This window comes from Lipophrys pholis (assembly GCF_963383615.2).
Source record: "Lipophrys pholis genome assembly, chromosome: 8".
Lineage (NCBI taxonomy): Eukaryota > Metazoa > Chordata > Actinopteri > Blenniiformes > Blenniidae > Lipophrys > Lipophrys pholis.
Genome location: NC_137630.1, coordinates 12,498,967 through 12,523,392, shown reverse-complemented (window position 1 = coordinate 12,523,392; position 24,426 = coordinate 12,498,967). Strand labels below are relative to the sequence as shown.

General features: G+C 41.3%; 1 protein-coding gene across 2 annotated transcripts in view; it reads left to right on the top strand.

Annotated features, from left to right (window-relative positions):
* Nucleotides 1-24,426, top strand: part of sema3h (sema domain, immunoglobulin domain (Ig), short basic domain, secreted, (semaphorin) 3H) — a 60,435-nt gene that overhangs the window by 5,484 nt on the left and 30,525 nt on the right. For both annotated transcript variants that reach the window (XM_080470589.1, XM_080470590.1), the window contains exon 2: nt 20,355-20,509. In XM_080470589.1, the coding sequence (XP_080326715.1) occupies nt 20,355-20,509 (155 nt within the window). The remainder of the gene's footprint in view (nt 1-20,354; nt 20,510-24,426) is intronic.

The window sequence follows — 24,426 nt, the reverse complement described above, 5'->3', positions numbered from 1 at the left end:
TCAACATTACAAGTCGTTGGTCTGGCAAAAGTGAGAGGCCCTGAAACAGTGGGAGAGATTAGTTGTGATTGGAGGAGTGTAATCAGACTGACTGACCGGACAGCTTCATGTGTCTGAAAAAAACCAGCTTTAAATACTTAAATACACGCCTGATTACCTTCTTACCCCCCACCTATCTCTTAATGACTAAATTATCCCTGTTATTCACTGTGCGCGCGCACACACACACACACACACACACACACACACACACACACACACACACACACACACACACACACACACACACACACACACACACACACACACACACACACACACACACACTTGAATGTAATGAGTTCACGATTCGGGCCATTCGGTGAATGGCTGTATGATTTTCTTGATAGATGGCAGTTAAAGATACAATCTCTGCACTACTTTCACACACAAAGAAGATTTAGGGGACACATGTTTTGGTGGACTAACAAACACAAATGAACGAAGAAATCCTGGGATAAAGTAAAAAAAAAAAAAAAAAAAGCCAGTTTACAGTGTAAAAACACACATGTACAAATACAACAACATGGGAGTAACTAAGTACTCTCATATGGGTTTCACGTACGCAGGCACGCACACGCATTTAGCATTCGTAGCTGACTACATGATAACTTAAAGAGTCGTCACCACAGTCACAGAATAATTCTCTCATATAGCTTTAGAGGAGCTGCGGCTGGTTAATTCAGCGAATCTATTAACTCCACACAGGCTGAGTCATGTTTTATTCATTCAGCTTTGGCTTCATGAATTGGCTTGTAATAGACATTTACTGTTAATCAGTCACTGGAGAATACTCGAATTAAATCATATGAGAGATTTTTGGTATGAATGGGGACGCCGACTAGGATATTTTTTTCTTTATCCATGCCGCTGATTGTTTTTGATGGTTGTAATTGGGGTATTTGAGCTCGTCCCGCTGTCTCTCTCTCTCTCTGTCTGGACAAATGCCCAAAGTGTAATGTAAATGTAATGAGTTGTTTTCACGTCACTGCTATTAACATGCAAATTGCTTGATCTACTATTCACAGTAAATTAGTTCATCAGTGTCCAGATGCAAGTTTATGTTTGTTTGTAAAAGTGGATTCAGGGGTGTTCAGAGGTTTAAAAAAAAAAGTGCTGTACAAATTATTGAAATATTTCCAGTTTTAGCAAGATGATTTTGGATAAATCCAACACAAATTGACTTCTGGCCATGTCTAATATACAAAGATGTCAAAAAAACAAAAAAACTACAGCTGCCTTCATTCAAACCCTGGATCAGCTGTCTGTTTCTAATAAAGTAGAAGGATATGATATGGCCGTGTCGTGTGAGAGAGTCAGACGAGCAGCTGTTAGTGGATGTAGCTCCTGTTGGCCTAAATGAATGCAGATATATGTCATAAAAATAAAGAGGCTTCCCTCCTTCCAACATACCAAAGCCAACACAGTGCTTTATTAGATTATAGATACTGTTAAAAGTCTGTCTTTGTCCACCAGTTTTTTTTTCTAACTTCAGTGTGAGTTTTATGTTTGTTTGTGCATCACCAGAGACCTACATATGATTTAATGAGCAAAACAAAGGTTTAACTTCACGTTGAATTTTGGATACAATCTATAAAAGAACTGGGAAAGAGACAATCTTAGAGCCAAGTGGTGCCCTACATGCCGCCATGACTGGACTGCATACAGTCAATTGGAAATGAAAATCTGTGTTATTAATGCAAATATTACAACACTTCTACTTCAATTTTTTGATAGAATCCCCCCATGTACATAGTCCCTGTTTGTTGTAGTCACTTTAATCGTCTTTACTGTGTTCAATAACAGAGCTAACTACTGTCAACCCTCAAAAAAAGTGTCCACCGCTGTTCAACAAATATCAGGAACAGAAATTAAAGAATTATGAGATAAGTGCTCATGTGCTGTGTTCAAATTGCTGTGCATCAGTGAATAAGGGACTGTCGTGGTTTAGAGAGTTGCCAGGGAGAAGCACAGACTAAGGTGTGCTGCAAGAGATGCAAAGAGTCAGTAAATGTGGGCTCTAGTCTGTCGGAAGCAATGCTGCAGTGCTTCAAGTTTAAAAAAACAAACAAACTGCAGTCACATCGTACGAACAAAGGCTTAATACAAGATCAGTATTGCTTTTCAAATGCTTTTCAGAAAGCACTACATTGGGATATACAGAGATTTATTGAGCAATTGGGTCAAATTAAGTTGTCAGCCTTCCAAATCACTTTAGTTTTCTATATTTTGTTTACTCTGAGCAGAAAACTCAACATCAGATTTCAACTTGTTTCCTGTAAGAATTTTGTTCGTTTACGTCCTGGGTATTACACATCATTCCCATTGTTCTGCAGCCTCACCTTTCTTTTTTTCTGCACACACTATTAAAAACTCTGTTGAGCGATCTTGAAAATCAAGAGATAATTCATTATTCATTTATTCTTTCAGATGTGTTTCTATCTAGGCCAGTGCTTTCCAGGCTTTGGGCTGAGGATGTTGCTGAGATGTGGATTTCACTGGGACCGTTATCTGGCACAGAATCAGGGTTTTCTCTATTATTAATTTTAATGGAACCGGTACCCAGCAGTGACTCGACCGCTGCTTGTTATTATTGAAGTCAACCGGCAGCTGTTTGCTCACCCCTCACTTAAGGAAAGACTCGATCCAGGCAGAGTTCTATTTTGGACGAAGCCCTCAATTTACTGGTTGTTTGCAGACTAATTTGGCAAAAAAACAAAACAAAGTTACAACTATTAAAGTTTTTTGAAAAGATCTCCGCCTCCTTTGCCGTTTTATATGACTTTTCCTTTAGTTGCTGATGGAAATGAATAAAACCCCTTGTGGCTAAACTTTAGTTCCTCACTCAGACTTAAGACTTGGAAAAGTCAGATTAAGGGACTTTGTGCTCGAAGGGTTTTTTCCTCTTTTCAGATGGAGGGAGAGAAAGGAGTCTAATTACAGTCTTGTTTTGGCAACAAAAACCCCTGACAACAGCGGACATGCTGTAAATTTCCCCTGGAGAGATTTCTGGTGTTAATATCAGTGGCTATCTTTAACCCGAAGCCTGTAATTAGGAGAAAATCCACAAGCTTCATATTTCTTCCATTTCCCTTTAGAATTAATTTGCTCCAGTCTGAGGAGCCATCCTCCACACTGGGCTGAGTTTCTCACTTATTTATTTTCTTATTTTATGTTTTTCTAGAGTGTCTGCATTTATTTTCCATATCACAGTCAAGAGTTGAATGAGGGGATTTTTACACATATGGTTCAGGTGATATTTACAAGTGACCAGGGAAATTAACTTTATTATAGGGTGTTTAAAGTCAGATGTGGTGAAAACTCTGTGAAAAAGCCATGAAAAGTAGCCAACTTTTTTCCTCTCAAACCTTCAAGTATCCATGTCAGAAAAGACAAAAAAAAAGTCTATGTAAATTTGAATATGTGGAGTGTGTTTATTTTCACCTTTGCGTTTATTCTCACGGCATTCCTTTTACTTTAGGAGCATTAGTGGATTTAATCCACAGAGACACGGTCTGCAGGCGAGCTGCAGGCCGCAAGCAGGTGGGATCCAGAGTGCTAAGACCAACTCCAGCCATTAGTTTGCCTCATTAGCTGTAGATGAGGGGAACGTTTGGAGACGGAGGATGTGAGCAGAGGGCATAGTTTGTACGCAATTTACAAAGTCCCTGGTCCAAAATAAAGATGCATTTGCCCCACTGTGCTGAGTCGTGATCTCTCAAAATGAAGCACTCCAGATGCAGCTGTCAGCGAATCGAAGTGTTGCTGAAAGCCACTTCAGATGTGTTTATGCGTGTTGTCGTGAGGGTTTTTGACTCGCATTTGAAGATGGAATGTCTTTTTCCCTCGAATCAAAAGGATGATGAGACTGTATGAAATCGTGAATTATAGTGGTTGTAGCATGCACGCCAACACCAAACATCTAATCTTTAACCTGGGATGTCACCGATCTGATGTTCCCATGGAAGCGTAGAAAAGAAGAAACCACAAGAATTTGACTTTTTTTTTTTTGTTTTGTTTTGACAGTGATGGTGCGATCAGGCATTTGCCACAAAGGTTGGAAGTCAGACGTCCTCTTCCTGTTTCAAAAAAAAAAATAGTAGGGAGGACGTGTAGGGACCGATAGCGGGGTTTTATCATCTGGCCTGACTTGAAAGGAGAGGTTTTTTTTTTTTTTTATTGGTATGACCCTCGAGAATGACTGTAAATCACCACGGTTGTCTCGGCTGTCTTTAACTTCCACAGTATTGCTACCTTTTTTTTACGGCTGCCCATTGAGAAGATGAAGAGATATGGTTACTGCCCATTTCTCAAAGCAAATGTCTCCAAAGCAAACCATATGTCTCACATGCTTTGAAGCTCAGCCAAGAAGTGGAAACAACGGATGATTTTAAGGCTGCAGTGAGTTTTCAGTCTGGTGGAGGCGGACGTACGTAAGCTCTTGCAAAGTGTTGCCTTCACTTGAAGAGTTTCTGCTGCAGAGGGCAGTAACTGAGGGATTTTTTTTGGAGGGGGAGATTCTGTCACCGCTCCAGACCAATCAGAGTGATTGTTTCATCCACTGTGGAGTCATAGACCTCACTTCACACACTCAGCAGCAAAGTAGACAGATGTCATACTGACTTGACGAAATGGCAAGCGTTCTTTAAAATACATTCAGATGCAGTAAAAAAGGAATGAATCACGATACGTTAGAATTTTGCTTTGTTTTCTAGAAAATAGATGGTATTATACACCTTGTTTTAAGAAACAGGAACATGATTTCGAATCCCGAAACAGAGACCAACAAGTTAATAATGCATGCTTGAGATGATACAGTGTTTTATATTAGTGACTGTAGTTATTGTTCAGGGAGGTTTCTGTTCTCAGTGAAGCCAGTTGTAGTGTTTTTATAGAGAAGTGAGTCTGTTGGTACGATGAAGACACACTTCTCTGCTTTGTAATTTATGGCTGTCGCTTAAGGAAATCAAAACAACAAAAAAAAAACCTGCTGTCATCTCAGTTTTGTTTTTCAATTCATCTGCATCATGATCATAACATAGCGTTATATATGTTCAAACACTAAAACCAATTTAAAGGATCCACATCAAAAAGTGAGTAATGTGTTTACCCAACAGCATTGTTCTGAATGAGACTCCCACGCTGCCGTCTGTGTAACTGAGTGAATATGGAGCAAAGAAAACAATATTTTCTCAGCAATACTTCTCTTACAAAAAAGTCTTAATTTGATTAAAAGCAAACAGTGAATACACTCCAGTGTGTGTGTGTAGCAACACAGCAACGCAAAGTACCGACGGCGATGATGATGAATAATCATTTGTGCTAAGGTGGAAGGTCAAGCTGTCCACGTGGGCCTGGTCTGTCGGTGACACAGTCCAGACATGGCATGTCTGTGTGCATGGTTATAATTCAGCTGTGGTATGCGTGAGTGCACATGTTTAAATGTGTGTGAAGATTTCAGTCTGGGTTCGAACAGAATGACTTTATGTCTGTGATTTCATAGGAAGAGACTCCAGACGAGAGGTGGAAACAAAGTATTTCTACTCCTTTTAGTGTTCGTCAGTAGAGTTGATTGATTATTCAAAATGTCAATAACAGACCCGTTTGTATTTATCAATCTATGAAGCGTCAGACATAAAAAGATGGAAACACACAGAAAGAAGAGGGAGGCTTAACAAAACAGAGGAAAGGTGTCTCATGAAGTGTGTGACAGGGAGAAACAGCGGCCACATTACTGGAAGTCGCCCAGATGACCTGGCAGAGACAGAGCAGAAACATACTCCTCATCCATCACTGGCTTTATTTAAGACTAACGATGAGACAACAAACAGCTGGTAGAAATACTTTCTCCTTTTGGAATTTGACTCGGACCCTGTGTTGTTTGTAAACTTTGAACATTGGGTTTGGTTTACTGGCAAGAAGATGTAATTTATTACAGTTAGAATATAAAATACATCTATTCCAGTTGATATGAGCAGCAGATTTTCAAATCATTAGCAGTTTGAATAAATGACTTAATTGCTTAACAGGTTGTCTAAAATAGATTTAAACAATAGTCTTAAACAATCATAATCTGATCGTTTGAGATTCTATAGAAAATCTGGAAAACATTATTTGCAAGGGTGTTTGGGTTTGTTGTTGGGAGTGGACGTGTTGTCAGTGTTTGGCTTCTAATGTTTTTGGCAATCGGAGATCTGCCTTTTCCTAGAGGCAATCAGAAAAAAACAAGTTGCGTATTTGCTTAAGCAGTGCCGAAGGTAAAGAGTGTTCAGTTGGTGTAAAATGTGAAGACTAACACTTGTTAGTTAGTTTATATGAGGTGTTGAATATCTATATTCATGAATTTAGAAGTAGTTATGGAGGTAAGGTTAAGGTTCTCTGTGGATGGATGACACAGTTCACAAGCTGGAAGCATGTTTCCTGTTCTTTTATTTCCAGGTGAACCTCAACTTCTACTCAAGTTAACAATTTTGATTAGTGATTCCATATTTGTGCCGTTCAGTTTTCGCAATTCGTTTCCTAAGAAATGTGTTTTTCTGCCATTTGAGCTTCACACAATACCGCTTAAAACTGAGCTTATGACTCAAAAACAGCAGGGAGTGAATTTTGCAAGGCGCTCAAATACACCCAAGTGAGAAGGGCAGCGTTCGAGTGCAGTTATCAGTCCGGTGCGAAACACCTGGACATTGCCCGTTCCAGATAAAAGTTACATCCTGTGAGGGGGGACAATTAATACTGCATCCAGAGCACCTCACTACACCCCGACTGACAGGCAGGGATATCAGAGGAGTTAATCGGTGCGTTCATTGTGCTTTGCGACTCTCGGTCACAGCAGGAGCCCCCACTCCATGTCAGACTCTTTGTGACAGGCACAAAGCGGCGTGGTCTCGGCAGACAAACAGATTTCAGAACTGAAAGCATGCCGACACGTGTGCAGGAGATGAAATTGGTGGTGAGCACACGCTCGCGCATCTTCACGAGTGCCCATCTGTGTGTGCCTATAGGCTTTGTTCCCAGGCTTCTGCAGGCCTCCCACTGTAATTGCACCAGTAATTGGCGGAGTGATAACCCCATTTCCACAGGAAATGTGCCCCGGTTTCCTCGCCCTCCCCGTCAACACGGCAACCCCTCCCCTCAGCAGCCTCTGGTGCAGCAGCCAGCAAAGTCCTCCCCCTGGGAGCGTCGCACCAGACAGCCGGAGGTCCCCGGGGCTCGGCGAGTAGACGAACAGACGGACAAAGACGGACACACACCCTGAACACAAACAACACACATGTGTATCCTCGCATGGACAGTGCTTTAGGCTGTGGGAGAATAATTGGATAGATTGATGATAAGTGTGTGTGTGTGTGTGTGTGTGTGTGTGTGTGTGTGTGTGTGTGTGTGTGTGTGTGTGTGTGTGTGTGTGTAAGGAAGAAGATCTCTCCATGAAACACCAGGAAAATAACAAAGTTGGACTCCCGTGAGCACGATAACGATTGAAATCGCAACTCGATTCTTTCATCATCCTCTCTTTTTTGAATATCTTTTATGTCACACACATTTCCCAATGCCGGTACAAACTTTGACAAATCTTACAAAGCTATTTTCCTGTTAGACTTGAAATATGTTGCAAGTGCTCTGCGGAGACGGGCAAGTTTCCTTCACACAACTTGTCACAGTTCATAAAGTGAGAGATGATCCAGCCCTGCCTGTTTGTTGATGAACTCCTCTCGTACCTGTGCAGCTGTGAACAGACCAGGCCACCGTCTCAGGCCTGCTCTTTTCTTTCAGGCAAGCGTGGTAAAGCAGCGCTGACAGACACCATACCATGTGCCTAATGGATTCTATTCTGGCTCGCTAATTTCCTCTGTTGTTCCCGTCGAGGTGATGTCCTGTCCCTGTCTGTCCCCTGTCCCTGTCCGTCAGCCTCTTCTCAACAGCTGAGCTTGGTTATTCGTCTACAAGTAAACATCTCAAATGAAATGTTATGATGTTTTTTGTGTAATCAGTGATGGACCGCTGCTGAGCCAGTGTGCACTATACTAATTTCATTTTCAATTGACAGACTAACGCACGATGGATGATTTATGTAATTTGATCTGTTTTCTATCACACTCCGGTTAATGCAAGTGTTCAGATTATTTTATTGTCAGGTGTTAATCTGTGATAATGGGCCAAAATGTTTTTGAAATAGTGTTAAACAGCAGGAGAAAGCACTCATCTTGGTCCGTTGTCCTCATATAAAGTGTACGATGGAACATCTATAACACCCGTTGCTATGGTTACTTGAAAGTGAGTATGGATGATAAAGGAATTACACCTTCTCGCTTTATATTAGGCAATAACATGCCTTGACAGTTTATTACATTTTTATTATTTATTTTTGTAGCAGCAACTACAATATAACAGAACTTCATGCGGAAAAAAAAAAAAAAAGCACCTGCCAAACTCCTTTTTAACAGCCCCAGAGATGAAGAACATATGACACAAGCCCGCAGGGTTTGGAGGAAAGTAAAGAGAGAAACAATGTGACAGGCAACAGTGAAATAATCTTTTCTTGCAGACTGATGAGTGTAGAAACCGCAGCTCGGGAGCGTCTGTCTCCACAGCTGGAGACACCTGCAGGAAGGTACAGAGAGGAGAGACGACGGGTGAAGTAGACTCTGCAATGTTGGCTATTAAAGGTGGCTGCAGTGGCTTGTTTTTGGCCGTAATATAAGTATAACTGAGCGGTCAATTAAATCTTTGAGGCAAAGCGATCCGTCACAGGTTCAACTCAAGATGCAATGCTTCTCTTTGGTTTAAGTTCTGGTTTCAAATATTAATAATTTCCATGAATATTGCAGTTGCAGCTCCAAAGTGTTTGATTTATGTTCCCGAAACGCAACATGGCAAGTTGGAGCAGGAACATATCATCAGTGTTGTTAATATTTTTGTATACAAGAAATACACCATCGCTACAAGTTGAGCGAGTTAAATAATACAATAAAAAATAGTTCAGCACAGTATACACCCACACATATACACATATGGAAATCCAGTACATATAGATATGAACATTTAATATCAAATAATAAAGTGCGTGTGTGCGCACATGTTCGCCACCCCCACTTTTATACATTTCAAAATTTGGATTATTGTCTGCTTTTGCACCAGTCAAATGTTGTTCTATTTTTACCACAGTCTTTTTTGACAGTATCTGTACTCCTGCTTAAGATTCTCATACCCCACTAACAGTATTGTAGTTCCTCAATGCAATGACTAAAAACATTTAGTATACTGACAGCTCATAAACAGAAACGCTAAAAATACCTACTGTGATGATGTTGCCAGTAAAGACTGTTTGACAGGTCACACACATGACGGGCTTGTTAATGTCATTGCATTGCATCTGCCTCAGCTCTTCCTGATCCTGACATAATGTAACTGCCTAACTATTTATAAAATGACACTTTTTTTTTGCATCAGATGACGTCTGTCTGCACGGTGCATGATGTGGCAACTGACATCATGCACACAAAGCTGCTGAATAAGCCAAAGTCAGTCTTTGTTTGCTCTATGTCAGGTCTTCTTGCCATCGATGTGAAAATTTGGAGTTTTGACATACACTGTTGAATTTCTCTTTTCCTTTTGCTTGTATGCAGGTGTGTTTGGGAATGTCAGTGGTGTGCGTGAGCGTGCGTGTGTGGTGTGAATGTTGTGCAGTGCAGGAATGTCCTTAGCTGTATCACACGGCACACATTTGCTCTAATCACATCGAGGTTCATCAGCGCTCCCATGACCGGCAGCCTTTAATCTAATGTTCACCCTGGATAAAAATATCGAGACTCACACACACACACACACACACACACACACACACACACACACACACACACACACACACACACACACACACACACACACACACGCACACACACAACAGGAACCTACCTTGCTGAGTAGCATATACTGTATATATATATATATATATATATATATATATATATATATATATATATATATGAACAAAAACACTTTGAGGTAAATCTGAATCTGCAGACGCCTCCACCAATATAATGGAACTATTCATACTTAGGCTTTTCACCGAGTGTGTGCGCGCGCGAGTATGAGGACCTGCAGGATTATGTCTTAGCGTGTGTGTTCTTTTACATCTTAACCTTTGCTGTCTTTGATTCCAAGTGACAGGAGTCAAAGGCCAATTGGCTCCGATCAGAGGTCACGACCCTCATTGACCTTCCTGTCAGCTTGATGGCAATAAGAACTGCTGCACTCAGCGAGTGTGTGTGTGTGTGTGTGTGTGTGTGTGTGTGTGTGTGTGTGTGTGTGTGTGTGTGTGTGTGTGTGTGTGTGTGTGTGTGTGTGTGTGTGTGTGTGTGTGTGTGTGTGTGTGTGTGTGTGTGTGTGTGTGTGTGTGTGTGTGTGTGTGTGTGTGTGTGTGTGTGTGTGTGCAGGGAACTAACAGATTGTGCTCCTTTCAACAACCAGAATGAGGAAGTTCATTTAGTTTTAGCACCGTACTCATGAGGAAGCACAACACTTTAGTCCCCCGGAGGGAAAACTGTCAGTCGTAAAGGGTTTCATGCCGAGGACGGTGTTGTTTTGCATCAGGTGAAGGAAGTAATCTTCTAAACATTTGTTTGATGGTTTAAATCCCTGTGTTTTGTGGGTCCCTGTGTGCAGTGACTTCGTAAAGGAGCATACGAACGTATTCATTATCAAACTGACTTACAGCAGCAGTAAACAAGACCAACAAAGTTGTGTGTCGCTATGAAAACACACATCAAAAACTCACCATAAACCTCAACTTGTAATTGTCAGGGTTTTCCTGAAGCAGGTTTCTTTCCCCCAATGAAGGTACAAACAAGTTTGAAAATGAAATGATCAATTCTGAAGAAGTCACTCTGAATTATAGAAGGCAATTTTACTCCCACACAAAATAAATTCACCTCTGTTGGTTGTTTTTTAATTTTGTATTTCTTTATATTTTTTTCCTTTGAGTTCTCCGCTTTATGTGCCTCACAACAACTTTCTGTTTTGCTGTTCTTCCAGTTTTCTGTGCAATTTGAAAGCGTTTGGCAGCCGAGGGCTGTTTAGAAAAAAATCAATTTTAATTCTGAGTTGCTGAAAAGGCTGGAGAACGGATTGCCTCTGGGTCGATGAAATCCTCACAAACTAAAAGTTTAACAAACGCCTTCGCAAGGACTTCTTAAAGCATCTATTTAGAAGTTGCTGCAGACTGTGAGGTGGATTGATTCACCTTCCACGACCGTGTTTGGTTAATAATAGCTCAAGAATCTACTCTCAAGTGTGTTTCTGCTTGCGTTCGGTTTTATATTTCTCTTTTTTGATGGTCTGACCTGCCTTGTGGGGAACAAAATGCAGAATTCTACACAGTTTTACAATTGAGGGTTAAGACGTGGTTTTGGGGCGAAGGGTTCGAGACCTAGTTGTAATGTTAAGATTAGGATAAATGCATTACGTCAATGGGAATGGGCCACTCAATGATACGGCTGCGTGTGCGCGTCCGTGTGTGTCTGCCCGTGTTTCACTCACTTGTGTGGTCCAGAACTTGGCAGTCCACTTTCCTTGTGCAGTCTGACCAACCGAACTGGGAAAAAAAGGCTAGACCGCACAATGTATGAAGGACTGAGATACGGTTGGTTTGCTGGGGGAATCCATCGGTTAGGTTTAGAGTCAGGCATTTATTTGTGTTGGGTAAGGGTAAGAGGATGCATGGGAATGTATTGTGTTGCTCCCCACAGGTAATGCTTCACACATGTGTGCTAACAACATAAGTTACTCAAGGGAAATTCACAGACAATAATCCACCAGTTCCACTTGGGCAGGTGTAGGTGACGGCCGAAAGGATAAATTCCCTTTGAACAGCAAGTAAACTGTTGCAGAACCAGAGTCAGAGACTTTCTGCTGTTCCGATTGGTTAGGGAATGGAAAGAGAGGAAAGAAGAAGACAGAGAGCGACAAGCAACAAACGGATCATACTAAACAGACAAACTAATCCTCTCGCTGCAGACCTGGTCGTGGTCGAGTGCCAGATCTTGAACTTCCAGTTCCACTGTCAAAACAGTGCACCTCTTTGTATGCATCCAATGATCATGATAAGGCTGGTTGGCAGAATATGAATGTGTGTGTGTGTGTGTGTGTGTGTGTGTGTGTGTGTGTGTGTGTGTGTGTGTGTGTGTGTGTGTGTGTGTGTGTGTGTGTGTGTGTGTGTGTGTGTGTGTGTGTGTGTGTGTGTGTGTGTGTGTGTGTGTGTGTGTGTGTGAAGTAAGGCCAGGAGACACCCCTCGACATGCCACACACCCTCTCCTGCAAATTATGTCGGCATGGTTGCTGTTACCAAGGCAACTGTCCCAGGAGTTAGGGTGGGGTGGGTGCAGCTGGTGTTTCGTGATTGAGTCCAGGGTCCCTGTGTGTTGAAATGTGTGTGCGTGTGTGTGTGCGTGTGTGTGTGTGTGTGTGTGTGTATACACTGGTGGAGAAAAGAATGTGCTTTTTTTTATGTTTTTCTTTCACACTGAATAAGAGCCATTCATGTGTGGTCAAGATGGTAGACGTTTGACTGTTTCAGAATTTTCCAAAAATGTGGTGTGTGTGTGTGTGTGCGCGTGTGTGCGTGCGTGCGTGCGTGCGTGCGTGCGTGCGTGCGTGCGTGCGTGCGTGCGTGCGTGTCCATGCCTGCCATGATCGTGTGCAGGATAAAGAAAGCGAGGCGGTATCGTAACCAGCAGATAAACTGAGTTGATGTGGCTGTTAAACCTAATTTAGCTTTAATATCGAGCATGTGCTGCTGACTCACTGATTGCACCCACTTTGTGTCTATCTTTACCAATGTGTTGGACTGCATTTATTTGCGCTTGTGTGTTCACAAAGCCACTCTCAGTTCCCTCTCACAGATCCTCCTCGCTCTAATGCTGATTTAATGAAGTCCAAAGCCACTAGGCTGTGTGAGCTGTGTATCAGCCTGTCTGACCCAGTCGGGTCCTGAAACCAATGCTGAACGTTGGTAGTGTTTTCACCGCTGAGGTGGTTTCACAATCAATTAAACTGAATTTTTCCCCTTCATACTGAATTAAACAAGGTCATGCTGCTCTTGTGGCGTGCACTCTGTAATTCAGATGAAGTGCTGGATGCTTGAGTAGTCGGAGCCAGGCGTGAATCCCGCCAGGGTTTGAGTCTCTGTGAAGAGCGCGGCTCTCAGGAACCGCCTTCATTCAAATGGAAGCTCTCAAGTTGACAAGTGGAGTACGTGTTATTGGATTTTAAGAGAAGTTGACAGCCATCCTCATAAAATAATAAATACATTCCTTCCTTTAGAAATAAGTGAAGAGAAGAGATGGAAAACAATGGCAATTTTATTTTGCCGGGGAGTCTTATTGAAATCAGGACCACTTCCTAAAGAGAGGCATTTGTCTGACGTAGCATTCATTACATCCATTCGAACATTGCATTCATATGCTTTCTATTGAGCCTTTCACCAGTATTTCTTTTTTTTTCATTAAAAAAAATTTTTTTTTCGGTTGTCTTTGCACCATTTCAAATTAAAAACCTATATGTAACACTATTTTTAAAACTCATGTCAAAAACAAGAACTGAAGCCTTCTTGTGTGGTGCTTCAAAGTTGTTACATTCACCCACACAGAAACCATCAAGTACTTTGTTTCCTGGTTATATCCAAGGAAACTGCAACAAGGCCCAACAAATGAGGCCTATCTGATAAATTCTGTCACCCCAGATGGGACTCGAACCCACAATCCCTGGCTTAGGAGGCCAGTGCCTTATCCATTAGGCCACTGGGGCTTCGAAGGGGAGGAAACATGAGCCAAACACAGCATGTCGCAACCTTTGTAAAACTATAAATGATGTTGATGTCTGAGTTGACGTTCACTCCCAACAAATTGTGTTTTGCATTGAGTTAAGGCTCAACTCTGAACTTTTCTGAAATGCTGCTATTGCACATGTGCACCACGTCAGTAGTAAAAGTAAGTAGTTCTTCTGCACCTGCTCGACTAGATGGACAATAATGAAAACAATGCGTGTTCACTTTAAACACTGTCCTGAGTCCCTGACTCAGCGTCAGGGACTTCTGTTTAAGCTGTAGCACGTCAGCCGGTACAAAAATTAAACAAATGTGTGGCACATGTTGCCACAAAACCAGCAACAGTTATGCAAATGTCAGAGAATGGAAATTTGTAGATGGAGGTTTGCTTTGTGGACGTAGGTGTGTCGTCCGTGTGAACGTCTATCGAAGAGCGTTCAGTCTTTTATGTCAGAGACGGATTGTTTGGAATAAAATTCTACATAACTAAACTCGTTGCAAAACAAAGATAAAACGTCTGATTCTGTTTAATTCCCTGTCGTGCTGGTTCCCCCTCTGGGATTAATGAGACCGGGATCAGTGTGAAGCAAAACAATTTACCTCTCTGCCCGTCTGCCGAATATTAACAACACACCCAGTGAGATGTCCCACTGAGCTTCTGCTGTCTACCTTCAGCATGAAAGACGTCCCTCTCTGGCTGGGAATGTTTCTCTGATGCAGATTATCTCTCCTCGTCCACTCAGTCATGTCTTCTTCTCGTTTTCTGAGCTCATTTCCTTTCTGCCCATCCATCTTTTGTGTCGTTGCTCGACTGTCAGCATGTTGTGGTTTCCTCTAATTTTTGTCTCCAGCGATGGTGTTTCGTCTCTCGCCCCCTCCTTCTTTTTCCTTTCTTCATCTGTCTTTCTTCCTCCACTTTACTTCACCCACCAAATCGTTTCTCACCTTGTCATCGCAACATTTTCCCCGTCTCTCCATTTCTTTTTTCACCAGGGCCGTCTTCCTTTCCTCCTCCATTCATCTATCCCTCTATAATTTTTCACTCTGTTATGACATTACGATTTTCCATCACGCGCACAGCTACTCTTCCTCTTCATCCCGCTTTCTCGCCCGATTCCACTTCCTTCTCAATCCACCCATATGTCCATCATCACCCCTGCCATGTCATCCCAGCGTGAGTCGTGCAGGCTTTCTGTCCTCTGCTCTCATCAACCTGTCCCACCCGATCCCCACCTGTCTTTTCCCATCCCTCATCTTTGAGCTTATCCTCTCCTTCCTCTGTCTATATTTATTAATTTCTTACATCAGGATTTCTTTGAATCTCTTCTCCCACCCCGTTTCCCCCATCCCATCTCCCTCCCAACCTCGTCTGTCCATCACCGTGTCATGTTTTGACATTTTTCCCATTCTCATCTCGTAACCGTCTTCACCCATCAGAGCGTTTTCATCTTGCTGTCACTTTGTCATGTCAGTTTTCTCACCTTCTCCCATCCCCTGCTGTTCTCTGCTTTGCCGTCTTCAACTTTCTCCACCTTCACTGTTCCAAATGCTCTCAATGGTTGTTTGTTTGGGCGCGGTGTTATTGTATTTATAAAATGTATACCTAAGTGATTTAAAACATGTAACAATGCAATACATTTAATTTAACATTTTATTATGAAAAAACAAACCTCATCATGCACAATTGATCCATCCCATGGAAAAGAAATATATTATCCATCCATCTTTTATTCCATCTTTCCACACATTGGGGGCTAAAGCTCAAAACCAACCGACATTGGACCAATGGCAGTACATGCTCTGGACAAGTACAAAATACTCAAGCATTTTGCACTGGATGTTCTTTTTTTCCCCTTACTGTACATGCCGACATGGAAAAGAAAAAATCCCATGGGCTCACAGCATGAATCCTTCTAATTGGGCCCAGTTATGAAGACCTGTTGTCTCATCATATTACATAGTTTGATGAACTTGGATTGATTACAAAAAGAATCAGACTCACGTTTCTATAATTCTTGTTGGATCTTCTGTCCTTTGTTGGACCTTTTGTCTCAGTTGTCTGTTGCTGAAGCATCAAAAGAGCGCAGGATCCTTTTGAGGGTTTTTTGTAAGGAAGGTGGACAATTTGTTTATGTCACATTCGGTCATCCTCCAGCGTGCTGAGCAATACAGTGCGGTAGAGAGCACACAGCTCGGGTACAGTTTTAGTATGATGTTGGTGTATTGGGATTTTCTCTTCCAAACGTTGTTCATCATTTTGAAGGCTTTTCTGGCCTTGCTGAGGCATCGCTTTGCCTTTCTGGACATTGATGTGCCCTCAGAAAATCCAAGGCAATAAAAACGTATTAAACACAAACTATCTCCACCCTTGTAAAACTGTAAGTGATATCAATGATCGCACTGACCACTAATAAATTCTGTAGTTGAGGTTCAACTCTGACTGTTTGGCTGGATCTTCTTCTGTATCTTACTGAAGCATCAAAAGAAAAGCTGAAGATAAATTATAAATATAAAAAACACAAAGCTTCAGTGCAAATTTCAAACAAGAAACTAAGATCGGGACCAAAAACTAACAATTCCTCCTAACATTTGACTGGAGGTCTGCAAAATGCTGACTCGTGTAAAACTTTAACCAACAACCAGAGAAATTGGCACAAAATGGTAAATACTGTTTTAGTTCAGTAGAAAATAAAAGATTCAAAATAATTTCAACGCAGAAGAGACTTGACATGCATGTGGTCGGCGTAGGATGAGCTGAGCAGCTCAGACGTCAGTCCTCCCAGTCACATCTTCCATCCCGTCCTGGGCGGTTCCCAGGAGGCGTTTCCATATCTGGCCAAATATGCAATCCCTCCGGTATGTTTTCGGTCGGCCAAAGGCTGGTTGGATGTGCCCAGAATAACTTCAGAGGGAAGCGACTGGACGTTTTCTAATTGTCATAGAGAAAAGGAAGGGATTTCCAAGTCAACTTCAATGCAATACATAGATTTTTTTGCAGTTTCAGGATTCTGATGTGTTTTACATTTTCAAGGTTTTCTGAAAAAATATCCCCGGAGTCAAAGTTCGTTTGTTTTCTTTTTCGTTAAATAAAGTTAACTTTATTTCAGTAATGGGTGCTTGAATCATAGCAGACGACATTGAGAGGAACTGCACATTCTTGACTGTGGAGTTAGAAAAACGTTATATTCCATATTATTGTTGTTCCTGAAACTCAATTACACTAATTGAATTTTTTGTTTAGAGCTTTTGATTTTAAAATCAGAAATATGTTGCGTAATCATATAAGAGATGCAACAACATCACAACAATGCAATGAGGAAACAGTCTAACTATAAAGTGTCAATGGTTTGTTCTTCTGACTCATTGTGGCTTGGAGAGTTTAGTTTTAAATTTTAACTTTAACTTGTCCAAATGAGAATTGTTATGCGAGTGCAAGAGAACTTGCAAATGGCTCACTTTGTCATGGTTTAACAGTAATGCAGACAAAAGAAGAAAAGCCATGATGAAGAAAAGGGAGAGGAAATGCATTTTAAAAATCACCACAGGGAATCCGTTACAAACCAGCAGCCTACTGAGCCTATCTTTCATCACGGAATTGTAATGTAGGAATTATTTCTTCCTCAGTCCACAGTCCACAAAGAGCATCGCTGCTCTCTTGGAAGAGATCTTTAAGTAGAGCCCTGTGATCATTTGCTATTTTGACTGTTTTTTTCATCACCTCAAAAAAAGTATTGGCTTGAGCTGCTACAAATATGCCTCGGCTGACAGTGGCCTTTTTCTCACCCCAGTCTGCTGCTCGCTTTTAAAAAAAAAAAAAAATCTTTTCTCACATCTCACATGCAGCCTGCCACAGTTTCACAGCCTTTCACTGATAGATTACTGCCATCTTAACTGTGTCGTGCTGCTCTTTGCATCTGTCAGACGTTCTTGGAGGGCTTTTCTTCTCCTCTGCACCCCGATCGTCCCTGAACTCCTTCTTGTTAAACACATAATGCAGTGAACTCAGTTTGAAAGAACAGATTCAGCAGCTTGTTCAAACTATTCAGGGTCAGTCATCACTTTCTTTTATAAAATCTTGCATCTTCCCCAGTCTCTTCCAGTGTAGATAATTGATGTGTGCAGTTCTGGTCCCAGTGATGTCCCACCAGATGAATTAAAGTTTTAATGGATGCATTGCTTTATACTTTAGGTGTGATGCAGGGTGATTGTGATGAAAGATGAAGGAAGGATGTCATTTATTGCCAAAGGATTAGGATATTTATCGGAAAATTCAGCATTCAACCAAAATGTACTACTTGGTTTGATGTAGTTTGATGTAGAGGTGAGATTAGAGGTAATAGTATAGGTTTCAATTTGGATCTGTATGAGGTTTCAGCTCTGCATTGCTTGGATTTATTAGAGGTTTTATCCCTTACTGCAATAATATTTATATATATTTAAAAAAAAAAGTATAGTGATAGCTATATATTTGTATTTGTTGTTGGATTTCTATGTAAATCAAACTTACGGAGGCCACGCACGAACAGAATGCTAAAGTTACTTTTCTGTGATTGCATTTACAATTGATCCATAACTAAATTGATTGATTTCACTCTTCAGTGGCTCTTGTGTAATTGAGTAATGAAGACGCTTCCAGGTTTGAATGCTTCATTCACACAGATGTTGGCCCCACGTGCAGGAAATTCACAAATGCACGATTCACTTCAGAGGTGTGTGTGTGTCACTTCAGATTCTAGCTGCTTGAAGAAACACGCTGCATTTGAGAAGTGTTATCCATCACTGCTGGAGAAGAGGTGTCACCCCGGTGAACGATTCACAAACTGCACATGATAGATTTAATGAAGCTGAGTTTGCGTTCACTGTGAATTGAGCCTTGGTATCAACCGTCCATCCTCTACAGAGTCTCCACTGAAAATACATGCATGCACATGGAGAACATGAAACTAGATTATACAAAGTTCGAAATTAATTTCCATAACACAGTGCATAGTCAAATTCACTCATTCATGCACACAATCACATTCAAGGTGCGAGACGAGGTATCTCTTGTTGGTAGATGACTCTTCCACCCGAGCCACAGTCACCTGCTGTTCTCAGAATTGTTCTCTTCGCGTTCCTTCAGCACAGTTCAGTCCAAAGCAAAAAGCAGCCGGTGTGATTCTGAAAAATATTGTGCTTTGGGGAGTTTACTCACATTATGCCAGTTTTCAGGCTTTTTTAAGTTCAAACAGGTTTTATAAGCACTTTCTACTTTGCATCGCTATTTGGAGCTGCCAACGTGTGAAGCCATGCCCAGCGGTGTTGCTTTAAAGCGCCGTATACTGTATGCGCGCACTTTTAGCTTTGCGAGCCAAGTTTAATCGAGTGAAAAACATTTGGTAGATAAAGTATGCGAACGCTAACACAAGACAGACGGACGTGCGGCTCCTGTCCTCGCTCAGGTATCGGCCGATCTCCCGCACCATAGTTTTCATTGTTTACATGGTGCGACAGGGCAATCGTTTAAAAGAAAATGTAATCTGCGCATTCATTGTCTGTGGTTTCTGAGTCGCAGGTTATCACACAGTCTGTCTGGAGATGCAGGCCAGGTACAGTGTGTCTGTGTTTGTTTATTCCCAAGAGATACATTACAGTTCCTTTGTTTGATTTGAAAATCTGGCTTGATAAGAGGACCGTAGCAAATCAAGCTCTGAGGATTACCTGTATGATAAGTGCAGCAGGTGTGCGAAAGTTTGTCTTTTCTCCTTGAAGTTCAGTTTATTCATTTGACTGTAAAGGAAATAATTGACATTAAAAAACACTTTTGTCTGTTACTGATGTGGTTAATTGCATTGGTGATGAAAGGAAGATTTTCTGCACTAAAAGCCACACAAGCTCTTATCCCGACTCAATCTTTATACTAAACTAAGGAAAATTATCCCTCTGTGTTTAATGCCTGGCAGTCCCAGTGGAATTATTCTCCTCACTGAACTTTAATCAAGGTACCAAAAATACATTGAACAGAAACATAAAAGCGGCCTGTGATAGCCTGTGTGTGAGATTATTTAAAGCTGCAACAAGCACAAAGTCCATGCAAATGAGTTATTTCCCAGAGCAGAGAGAAAGATATCGTATTAAGACATACAATGGAAACTTAAATGAAGAGACCAGATGCTACAGATAAGCAGAAAAGGTTAATAACTGATGACCTGTATGTGTCAGGCCAGCTACAGAAACCTTGCTGAAACAATGGACATAATTACAAAGTCACATTCATCTACTCATTGTAAATCATGCACATCAAAGAGAAATGCAATGCTGTGTTTAGAATCACATTATTTCAAATGCATTTTAAAATCCATTCAGTTTTGTTGCCTGTGTCATTGTAGAATAAATTACATTGAACAACGTATTGAAGCTTTTTGTGACCTATCAGGCTGCCTGATCTCGTAACTTGTCAAATCTATGGAAAATTGCTTGTGAACACATTTTGCTTTGTCTTTTCGTCGTTCAGAGCTGATCCAGAACGGCCGGCTGTTGACGTTGCCCCTCGTGGCCGGAGACCTCCACTCCTTACTGCCCGATGAAGACAGGAGGCGTCTGTACGTGGCCATGAAAGACAACCTCCTGTCCACCAGTCTGGACGACATCACGCAAAACCCACGCAAGGTCAGAACCCAAATAGTCGGACGCAAACACAAACTAACACATTCACATATGGACTTCTGCCTCAGAGGGAAGGAACTACACACACACACACACACACACACACACACACACTGATGGGGCTAATTACAGATCGTTTAAGAGGAAAGTCCAACCCATCTGACTGATATCCTCTCTCATGTCTTATCTTTGTTGAATTCTTCAAAAAAGACGTCCTCTTTTCATCCACTGCTCTATTTTTTCTCCTTTTTTTTTTTTTTTTTTATATTTTGCTAACTTTAGAAGAAGAGGATTTTTTGAAGAATTTCGATGTGTAATCTCATTAGTATTAAAACTTCACTGAGGTATTTTACTCTTCGACATTGCCAATTGTCTAAAGAAAATGTTACTCACTTCTTGTAACCTACTAACACTTCACTGGACGGCAGCATAATGGACTCCAGACCAGCCACAATTTATTTTCCACACATTTCTCACATTGCTTCTTTCCTCCGCTGCCCACGTGTACCGCTGAGCAGACCGACGGCCTCAGTGTGCTGGCAGCGACGGTGAGGTTTGATACTTTGTACTAAAATAGCTGGAATTTAGGATGCAGATGTCACCAGATGACCTGCAAGCCAGATTTTGTAAACCACCAGGAGTAATAAACCACCGTCGTGCTTAGTTCATTGTCGATTTCTTCTTTCTTTTAAAACAATCTGACTTTGCGGTTACACTGTAACCTTCCAAAAACCAGGATTTCCACTTCTTCTTGGATGGAGGATTTAAACACTCAGGCAGGAAGCTCTCAGTTCCATCTTTTTCTAAATCAGCTGGCCAATTTCCCACCTGACAAGTACAACAGAACATCCATCCAATGATCGTTGATACTGTTTAATGTAACTGAGGCTGCTGGAGCTCATCCCAGCTAACTATGGAGGAAGGCAGGGACGCTCACTGGACACGTCAACACAATTTAGAGTCACAGATTAACTTAGGAAACCTAATTTACATTCGTTTACATCAATGTTGATGCACATGGGAGATCAAACATGCAGCAAAGAATAAAACTATCATTCATATCCAGATGCATGACGGTATCACAGCCTGGGGAAAACGCTTCAAAGAGGCCGGTTTTCTCAAAAGAAATCAACAGTGACCATTAGACATCAGGTTTGTAACAGTATCACGTTTCTTGTAGACAGCCAGACGGGCACGCTGATGGGTTTCCAGCGAGTCAGGATGTTGAGTTCAGGGTCACAACAAGGGCGGCGACAGGACTGCCTTCCCATACCTCTGTCCTGTCACATCAGATCAATACTGCCATAAGTCAGAGGTACTTGTGAGCTGGCAGACGGCTGAAGAGGTAGACAGCCAGTCAGTGAGACAGACAGACAGACAGACAGACAGACAGACAGACAGACAGACAGATAGACAGACAGCACCAGCCACCTCAACCAGGCGGCCGGCCAACAACAGGATGGATAATCATAGTTGTACCATAACTCTGCACAAGCTGTAAAGTTATATATTTGTACATACAGTATTTATAGTCTGTTTATTCCATTCCAGCTTGCGTGTAAGTTTTTTTTTTTTTTTACCCCCACTTGTGTAAAAAAAAGCCACTCTTGCTCATATATTCTCCACATTTCAGTTTATTTTCTCTGCTGATGGCACACACAGCTTTTTATCAGTGCTGCTTGAGATTTCTACTTCTGTTTAGTTTTCCCTCACGCACACGGCACAGGAAGATGGACACCGTCTCATCGTTGTTTCCGAGTTGAGGGTAGCATGTCGAATGTGACAGTGTCTGGAGTCACATTTTTCTTTGATCTGACCAGAAACCCTCAGGACATTCCTGCAGTGTGAGTCTACAGCTCAGAGCCATCATGACATTAAGGGTCACTAAGAGTTTGAATGTGTTTGTGGCTTCTTTAAAAAAAAAAGAAGTGTTCTTTACTCATTCTCAACCACATTTATTGTTTCCTGTCCAACTCTGAAAACAATTAGCTAAGTGCAAAAATACAATTAACACACATTCTTTTTTAATTATCTGCATTAAAAAACAGCTTTGTCCTTGAATGTACGATGAACTGACAGTCAACATTTCACCAAACGGAGAAATTCCCATTAACCACAGCTTTTACTAGGTGAAAAGCTCCTTTAGTGGTGGTCCACGTTGTTGTTAGTGTGTGGTATGTGGAGATAAGGGGGAACGCGGTTTCTAATCTAATCTGATGGTCTCCGCTCTGCTCCGGGCTCTGTGGGAATGACTGCATCGGGGAACAATTACTGGACGTCCAGAAATCATTTCCTGTCACCACCAGCATTTGTCATTAATCACAAACGTGAGTTTGTGTCACAGTTTCCAGATCGACAATGAAACTGCAGATGTATTCAATAATAACATCCACCATGTGTGGAAATTCATTTATCATGAAAAATCATTGGTAGAGTTTCAATATGATTCATTTTCACTCTCGAGAGGAGTGAACATCTACGTTCTTTCGCGCACTTTACAGTGTCTGTGGTATGTGCTGCTCACTGAGGACAATCACTTATCCTATCGATTGCATCTCTTTCTCACTGCCCTGGTCGCAGAGGGAATGAATGACTCAAGGAAATATTTACATTAGTCATTTCACTGCTATTTGACAGTAGGCCTCACATCTCTCTCTCTTTCACACAAACATCCTCTCTGCCTCTATTTCTTCTTCTCTCACTGGCTTGACATGAAAGCAGTGGAATCATAATTTTTTGGAGTTACTGCTGAAGTTTACATGTTGAAACATGCAGAAAAAAACAACTCAGTTTAAGTAAATCTTATTAGTCCAATTATACTAATGATCAGGGTTTAAGGAAATTGGCCCACTGATGAAGTCATTCTTCATCTCTTTGCCAATAGATCCGAGCAGGGCTGATTGTCTTACCTGGACCCAGGATGAGCTCATCCAGATGGGAAACCTCACACGACCAAATGTAAACAGCCTGATTTTGGAAAAAGTTTGTGGATTTTAATCAGTTGCAGTGATTCAGACAGTCAAAAAGAAAGAAAAAAGAAAACCCCATCAATAAACCTTTGGTGACTCTTTCAAGAACTCTCAAAAGGCACGCATCCCCCAGTCCTCCAACAATAGTTGGACTGTCTCCACTGTGTTTGTAATACTTGATTCCATCTCTTCTCCGTCTCTCCCATGTCTGCATTGCAGAGGATGGAAAACGTTTGAGGAAAAGACCACAAGAAATGTAAATTAAGGGCTAAAGTCTTGGCCTTCAGTCTGACTCACGTTACAAAATGAGATGCGCACAAAAGAAGTAGAGAGTGAAGAGAGGGCTTCATGCAGGTGCTGCCATGTCTAATACAAACTCAAATACATCTGAGCCAAATAAAAGTGCTAATCTAAAGCTTTCACTCTCACACACCAACAGCTGCTGTCGACAAGAAACATGTGGTTCGGTGTCTTGGACACATGAGCTGAAGATTGAAGTCCCTACAAAGAGATTAGACAGTAATCTGCTGTTCCAACTCTGATATATAAATAGAATGATGTAATTTGATTGTGAAAGCTGCAGAAACAACAAGCATATGTATATATTAGCTGCCTTAGTGACTACATGACAAGTTGTAAATCAGAAGTTGCTGAAACAAGCAGCTGAAGTGTCTGAACTAGTTAACCTCCACAGGTAGAATTACACAATATACTGTACTACAATGACCGTTTACAATACAGTATTGATACATATAGATTCTCTGAAATAAAAGAATGTGTCCAAACCGGAAATTACAATTAATCTAATGATGATTTTAATAAATTTAATTTTTATGTCTTCACATTTTCCCCAAAAAAACAAAAAACTAACAGCTAATCAAAAAAGCTGCATTAGTGTCTCGTAATGCAACCATTCAATCTGTCGAAACTGAGATGAAATTGTTTTGTAGC